Here is an 8,215-nt window from a genome sequence, read left to right as displayed (position 1 = left end):
ATATATGAAATGAAAAAGTTTCAGTGTTTGTAACCTCCAATAAAATTATCTGGCCTTGTTACTATAATAGTTAATTCAAATAAAACTTTTGAATATTGATATGTTTTCATGTATAGAGATGTGTATTTTAAGTACCAATTAGTAAAATGTTATTTCAAAATACTTAGGTTCATGAAGTTATGATAACATACTTTCACTTAGAGGGGAATTGCTGGAGTCGAGAATTTGGAACTGCATTCTAAAAATAGGAAACAAAAGGAAAAAGAAAAATAGAGACTATACAATTATTATATTTTTTAATTTACACAAGCACATACAAGCAGATAATAAAGGAAACTCTTGAAAGCTAAAGAATATCTGTTTCATAATCTAGTTTCAAGAACTAATTCTTCATCTTGAAACACTCATTGATGTATTTCAATTAAGGGTCCTTATTTAGACTTTGCATTTTCAGGTCTTTGGATCTGATTGTACTGCTTCCTCCTCCCCACAATACAGCGCCTTCAGTATATTCTCACTGATTGATTATGGTGTTGGTACTAAGCGTCTTCAGTATATTCTCACTGATTGATTATGGTGTTGGTGCTAAGGATGGTGCTGACATTCTGACATGGAGATAAGTAGGCTCTCCTGTTTTATAAGATGTATAACCTTAATCAAGTTAATCTCTGTGCCTCAGTTTCTCATCAAACAGAGAAGGAATAATACTTCACAGAATTGATGGGAAAAGTAAATGAGAGAACATAGAAGTGTTGGTTCCCTCCCTTCACCTTCGCTTATTACTAAAGTAACAGTTAGAAAATTTAGCAAAAGTATGGCCATGAGATTCTCCCTTTTTAATAATCCATAGTGAGGATTTACTGAACAGGTAGTATATTTGCTGACATTTCTATTCAAAAAACAAGTTATTTTCACAGAGGCATGCATGGAAAAAAGAAAAAATTTTAGTCACAAAATCTTGCCTGCAATAAAATTATTTTTTTCACACTTAGCAGTGATGATCCCCTTGGTAGTGAACATTAAAGCTGGAAGTGCTAATGTCTAATATAAGTTATAGTTTTACTTTCTCATTGCATGGTTTCTCTGAACTCATGAAAGGCAGTTTCCTTTTTTTTTTTTTGCAGACTTGAACATTTCTTGTCATTTTTAATTTTAGCTTTTTACATTTTGAGGCTATTATTAGATATACAAGCTCATCATTCTTATAATTTGTTGGTACATTATTCCTTTTGTCTCAGTTGATCTTTAGTAATGGTTTTCCCTTCAATATAGTCTATTAAGATACCAGCTTTCTTTTGGTTTAATATATGCCTAGTGTTTCATGTCATATTTAAAGTATATACCTTTTAACTACATATAGCTAACTTTTTAAATTTCAGCTTGAACATTGCTGTCTTTTGAGAGAAGGTTCATCCTATGATTTATTATTATATTACAATTATACATTTGTATTTATTTCTTCCATCTTATTATGGGTTTTCTTTTACTGTATTTTTCATTTTTCTTTGCCCTCTTTTTCTCCTTCCTATCTTCTGTTGGGTTGAGTTTTCTTTAACATTTATTTACATCTGACTTGAAAGAAATACATTCTATTTTTATTATTTTAGTGATTAACCTAAAATGTGTAACATGCTTGTTAACTTTATATTTTTTATATTTATAGTTTTTTACCCAATGGATGCTTCTAAGTAGTTCAAAGGATGCCAAATTACTGAAACTACCTTGTGTTCTGAATTAAAAGATATTACCTTTTTAAAAATATTATAATCAGGAAAAAAAGTATAGTTGGTCATATTTTATTGAATGTATTAAGAGAATAGAATGTTTATTCCATCTATAAGTCAATCATAAACTAGTTTTTGAAGATTCATCTTTATGTTAAATCCCACAAACCAGTGACTGTCAACTAATGAGGGGTACATGCACAAAGCATAGCCTTAGGGTGGAATAGCATAAAGTTAGTGTCATTTTCACCATACCACACAGTTAGAAAAGTGGAATTGTCCATTTCCACAGTTATTCCTAGAGCTGTCCCTCCAGCCTACCCAGGCCTTCTGCAAATGTTCTACCCCAAAATCCTTAATGACTTGAAGGTGGAGTTCATCTCTCCTTGGAGCTATAATATTCTTCTTGCAGATGGCACACATGGTTTCCTGAAACATCTTGACATCTCATACCATCCTGTTCTTAAGTGAGAAATTGTAGACTTAAAATCTGTGGTGAGTTAAACTATGTCATAAGGTGAATGGGGGTAAAATTCGGTTCATAGCCAAGGATGGAACTACTATACTACAGCCTCACCTTACTTTGCTGAAGATCCAAGTATGGCTGAATCTCCCAATAGCTATTGATGAGAAGAGGAACAATAGAAAGTATATTATTTCTAGTTGTCTAGGCCATAGGAAGATATGGCCTAATATCTACTGGGTGGGTAGCTCTTCTCAATTACCTTTCCTCATCAGGAAATATAAGTAGAAATTGATGAATGTGATATAATCTTAAGCAGGGTATTTTAAATATGGTCAACAATTCCCTATTAGATGGCTCCTTAATTCAGAGGCTCTACACTGGGTGATCCAGGACTAACTAAACACTAAAGAGAATAAGCTAATTTCACCTCCGAATGTGTTAGTCCCTTCCCCTTGGCTCAAAGTAGTTACTGATAGAGGAAAGCAGCTTAGGCCAGGCTTCTTTTATCCTCTGTCTCAAAAAAGAATAAAGACACTCTTCTCAGAAAGTTAAAATCTCTAATTAACCTTAATTAACTTGGCTGTTACTGTTGTGGCCCTTCCAGCAATATTAACTTCCATATTTGGTAAGTTACTATTGATAAAAGTTAACCAACACTATCCAAAGTTCTTATGAGGAAGGGGCAGGGCTAGCTGTGTTGTGCTAAAATGACATATTTTATTCTGTCTTAGGGACTCAAAGGCTTTCTTCTAGAACTGATCCCCCTAACCTGTGCTCTTAAGAGCCATGTCCCAATCACAGGTACAAATATGGAAAAAAAAATTTTAAAAGCCCTGTGCCTCAAGGCCCACGTTCCAGCCTAGGCCTTCTCAAGTACCTTGGCATCAACTTAATACTCAATTTAGCAGGCTCTTCTCGGCTCTTATAGTCACACAGGTCCTTAAGAAAAATGATGAGGCCTATTTCCAGAATAACTGATATTTCAGTGAAATCAGAGGTTGTCTCTATTTCTTGTTCCAGCCTACTCTTGACCCTATATAGTCAGAGATCTTCTGACTCCAGAGGTGCCTAATCTATACGTCCACTTGTGAAATAGCCCTCCAGAATACAGAGGTACCCCTTAACATGTATACTGCCCACAACTTGCATGACTTCATAGATAGGACTATAGTCTACCAAGTTGACATCTTGTTATTACTATGACATCCTGTGAACACCTGACCAGTGCTCTTATCATAAACTCCTGCTACACTGCCTCCAAGAATAACCTAAAATGTATATTTAAGAGCTTCAAGGGTAGTATTTGGGAGAAACTTCCTTCTTTAATGGGATCCAAAGATGCCAGATAGGGTATTAATAGTTCTGCAGTAGGGGCATTCTTAGATGTATAAGTTTATCATCTTCCATAAGTGGTTAGGATACCCTCTCTTGGAAATGCATGCCCTTCAGTTTTAAGTTTTACCTATCCTTCACTTGCCATTCTTAAACTGCTGGATTAAATTGAATATATCAAGTAGCCAAAGGATATTTGCTTTACCTCTTACAGAGAATCCAACTAGTTCATCTTCCATATCACCACAGAATAAGTCAGATCAAACCCACCACACTTCTTCGCTCAAAATATCTTGTCTTTTAAAATAATTATGCCCTCTCCTCTTTGGTTCCCCTATTTTCTTGTGCCCTCCAGCACCACAGATATTCTGATAGCCAGTTACATGCCTACACAAATGACAGACTGCATAAAAGGAACTCCATTAACATCCAGCAAGCAAAGGTTCACTGTGTAGACCAGCACTAGGCCATAGGAAAGATTACTTAAATGGAAGACACTTGCCTCTCCATTCATGATAGGAACTGTAGGACTGCTAAAAGGGTACTTCCAAGGCAGAGTTTATCATTCCGCTGATTTTCCAAGACTTGTTTTCCTTCATCCATGTAAACATCCCATTTTTCACCATTCTGCTCTGTAAGCCCTAGGAGATATTACATTCCATCCTAGGCCCCAGTAATCTACCCTAGTCATCCCAGCAGGTAACTGGAATATATCCTATGGAAAGCCCAGGATTCAATTATGAAAAATAATGAAGGTCTAAAGGAACATTTGTAGAAACAGTCCTTTCACCTTTAAAATGCCTTCACGCGTTCTTTCCTAAGCAGTGTTTCCAAGCAAACAGAAATCTCTCACCACACTGATTATAAACAGAGACTGGAGCTGAATAGCAGCACATAGAATAAATCTGGGGGAACTAGCAGCACAATAGTTCAGATCATAGTGCAGAATGGATATTTCAAGGCAAGTTATTTTAAATTTTGGCCTAGTGGTCCAATCATCTGTGAGATAATAACACTGGCTTACAGTGTCGTAATCATTGTATAAATTGATACCTTAACATCTTCTGTGATGTTCTTTTATGGAGCCTTGGAGAGATCCCTAAATCTAGTTTGAGATTCTTGAAGCATTGATCATTGCCTCCCTTCACCATCGCCTTCAACAAATGTGACAAAATAGATCTGAATAAGGTACTTACAAACTTTTGAACTTTAATACTTTAAAAGAGCAAAAGAAATTATCAGTAAAAACTCCTTAAAAGTAAATGCATTAACATTTATAATAATTATTCCGCAATTTCTATATTGTGTCATAGACCTTGATTGACCAAAAGAAATCATATATGGTAAATTATGTATGAGAATAACAAAATTAAGACTAATATAAAAAAAATTGCCCTTTTGAACTAGAATTTTTAAATCATACCTCTAAATCTGTTCTAAAAGTTTAAAATTTTAACATACCAAGTCTCTCAGGAGAGCTTTATAACTTATAGTCCAAACTTGATAAATTTACTTATAAGCTTACTAAACATTTAAGTAAATGTCATTTTTCAGTAGTCTAAAAAAACCAGGATTCTTATCTTCATTGTTTTCTGTAAAACAGCAGTGGTTGCAGTTATCCCTAATTTTAAGAAAAACAATAAAAATTTTCTTTAAATTCTGCAAAATTCGAAAGAAAACTAATTTATTCTAAAGATTCTGAAACCTCACTGTTAATTCAATATGAGACTAGAGCCATCTACTGGTTGAAACGTAATGTTACAAAGCACAACAAACTATTAACTAAGTATAGGGAGTCAGTGTTCTCAGAACTAAAAATATAGACATGAGCAAAAATCATCCAGTCTAAGACCCTGATTTTTAAAAGTGTTCTAAAATAACCTCTTTTTAACAGGAGGGCCAACATATATAACAAAATAAGGTTAAATGCTGAGGTAAGGGCCTCCAATCCCCATTCTAATTTGCCCAGCAGAGGCCAGGCCAATGGAAAACAAGCCATAAGAGGTAGTCTGGACAAATAACATAACCGTGGTTTGGAAAGGAGCGCAGTGAGCAGGAACAGCATCAGCAAAGATGTCCCTTACCCATTTCTCACCTAGAGACATCTTAGAGACACTGGTGTGCAAAGGACAGTGGTTAATGGGCACAGAGAACTAAAGAATAGCTGGTAGGCATCTGAAAAGTTTTACAAGCCTCTTTTTTTCACAGGAACATCACTTATGTGCTCATTTGACTTAGAAAACATTAACTTTCCTGAAAATGCAAAATAAGAAAATCATTCATTTGCTTTTTTACCACAAGTCAGTAAGAACTGAGTTTCTAGGTCCTATGGGCTTTCACCAGCCAGGCCCTGGACTGGTCCAGTCGTGGAAACAAGAGCCCAGTTTCAGGCCCCAGCCGCCTCCCTTCGAAAGGGCAAGGATGTCCATAGAATCGAGGCAAGAAATAGAGCTCTCCAAGGCCCCTCTCTGTGGCAGAGACCCCCAACCTAGATAGCAGCTTGTCAGCTAGGCTTGGAGTAACAGGCTGGAGCAAAGTTCCAAAGACTCGCAAACATTCCAAGGCCACATGAAGCACAGTACCCAGCCAGGGAGCATCCACTGGGCTCTCCCACTTCAACTTCCATGGTGCATGCCTTTGGACAAAACCATTAGTTTGCCGAACACAGCTGGACACTGCCTCTAGAGCCTTATAGATCTGAAAGTTAGCATAGTGGTCTGCTACCTGCTTGGGCAAAGCGGCCACTGCACTCACCAGAGCATAGTCATCTGCCTGAGCACGAACTGATGGCCCCACCAACCCCGGCTGTCTGGGAAAGCAGGTAGTGCAGAAGACCGGGTAGGTCCCAGAAGGATTTATTCTATTGGCAGTGCATCGGTTCAAGAGACCTCCCAAAGCATCTGCCAGCTCAGAGTCTAACAACTTAACCACCTTTTCATCATAGTAATCACAGTCCCAGTTGGGGACACCCTGACGAAGGAGAAAGTAGCGAAAGCCATCCACAGTATAGCGGTCGAGACAAGTCCTGGGATCCACCACGTTGCCCAAGCTCTTAGACATCTTTTGGCCACAGACTGTCCAGTGAGAATGGACATAGATGCGGTGTGGTGGGCTCATGCCGGCCCCTAAGAGGAGGGCAGGCCAATAGATAGCATGGAACTTGAGAATGTCCTTGCCTATGATATGCGAGGTGGTCGGCCACCAAGACTTGAACTCAGCATTTGGGTAGCCAATTACAGTTAGGTAGTTGACCAAGGCATCCAGCCATACGTAGATTGTCTGCGAATCGTCCCCTGGCACCGGAATGCCCCAGTGCAAGTGGCTACTTCTGCGAGAGACTGACAGGTCCGGCAGCTCCTCCTCCAGCCACTGAAGGACTGCCTGATGAAATGGCTCGGGGGTGATCGCCCGAGGGTCGTCCTGCAGCCACCGCTGGAGCGGCTCCCGGAACTGGGAAAGTCTGAAAATGTAGTTTTCTTCCTTAGTCCAAGAGACAGGATGCCCGCTTTCGAGAGATACAGGACATGAATCCCCCGACGGGCCCGGCTGCCAGGTGACCTTGGTCTCAGGCAGGAAGCACTCATCGGAGGCGCAATACCAACCTTCATAGAGCCCCTTGTAGAGCAGACCCCGAGCCCTCAGCACTCCCCAGAAGTGCTGCACAGCCACCCGGTGCCGGGCCTCGGTGGTGCGGATGAAGTCGGTGGAGGAGATGTCAGCGTCCCGGAAGAGCTGCTGGAATTGGGCCGACACTCGGTCGCACAGCTCCGTCGGGGTCAGGCCCGCAGCGGTTGCTGCCTGCTGAATCTTCAGGCCATGCTCGTCGGTACCAGTGGAGAATCGCGTGGCGGCGGCACTGGCAACCTGGAGCCGACGGTGGCGGCATAGGGCGTCCGCCAGGAGCGCGGAGTACAGGTGCCCAATGTGCGGCGCGGCGTTCACATAGAAAATGGGTGTCGTGAAGTAGGCGCGCGCATCGTGAGCATCCTCGCGGGCACCGAGAGGGCCCGAACTGTAGAGCCGCAGGCAAGTGTAGTCCAGGAGCGAGACCCTACTCCCCAGTATGCGTTCCAGCAGCCGCAAGGCAGAAACTCGCAGCATGATGCCGGCCCGGCCCAAGCAGCGGAGGGGGCGTTCTAGAAGCACGTGTGAGGGGCGCATGCGCAGCCGGCCCTCCCCGCCGCTTCCGGCCGGAAAGCCAATGGAATCGGCGCCCCGCCCGCGCCTCCTCTCTCCGCGGGACTCGGACCTGGCAACTGTGAATTGTGGCAGCTCGCTGGTCGTATAGCTCAGATGAACTGGGCTTAGGGGTGAAAGCGGATAAATGTCTTTCTATAACATCTTGTATGCCCGGCTTTAGCTTGTAATTTTATATTTGCAAATCGATTTTCCTCGCTAGGCTGAACTGTGTGGGCAAGAATTTGTATGCAGTTGTTTCAGAAACCCCATTCAGTGGCTGGCACACCGCAAGACATAGAGTATGCCCTCTGTATTAGGCCCTGGTCATCGTAGGGCTCTGAAATATCATCTAAATTTTATCTCATAACCTAGTAGACACAATCTGGAAGTAGGAGACGGAGAAAGAAAGAAAAATAATTAGCACTTTTGTTCAAGTTCACTTTTATTAACTGAAGCCTAGTTCTTTTGGAGGGGATGCCTTAGTAGCCCAGAATTAATATTAATCCTCGCTTCA

The 8,215-nt window shown here is 40.8% G+C and overlaps 1 protein-coding gene across 1 annotated transcript; it reads right to left on the bottom strand.

The window, feature by feature from the left end:
- Window positions 1-279: 279 nt before the first annotated feature.
- MARS2 (methionyl-tRNA synthetase 2, mitochondrial) lies at window positions 280-7,686 on the bottom strand. Its single transcript, XM_006921319.3, has one exon. It carries the CDS (start codon window positions 7,681-7,683, stop codon window positions 5,842-5,844), a length of 1,842 nt encoding a protein of 613 aa, XP_006921381.2. The 5' UTR covers window positions 7,684-7,686; the 3' UTR covers window positions 280-5,841.
- Window positions 7,687-8,215: the final 529 nt, after the last annotated feature.

The sequence above is a fragment of the Pteropus alecto genome, unplaced genomic scaffold (genome assembly GCF_000325575.1).
Source record: "Pteropus alecto unplaced genomic scaffold, ASM32557v1 scaffold3, whole genome shotgun sequence".
In the NCBI taxonomy this organism is placed as follows: Eukaryota; Metazoa; Chordata; class Mammalia; order Chiroptera; family Pteropodidae; genus Pteropus; species Pteropus alecto.
This window is presented reverse-complemented; position numbering and strand designations above follow the sequence as displayed.

Bases quoted from the DNA above. Each gene is read 5' to 3' on its own strand.
- MARS2 (XM_006921319.3), bottom strand. From the start codon at position 7,683: ATGCGCCCCTCACACGTGCTTCTAGAACGCCCCCTCCGCTGCTTGGGC.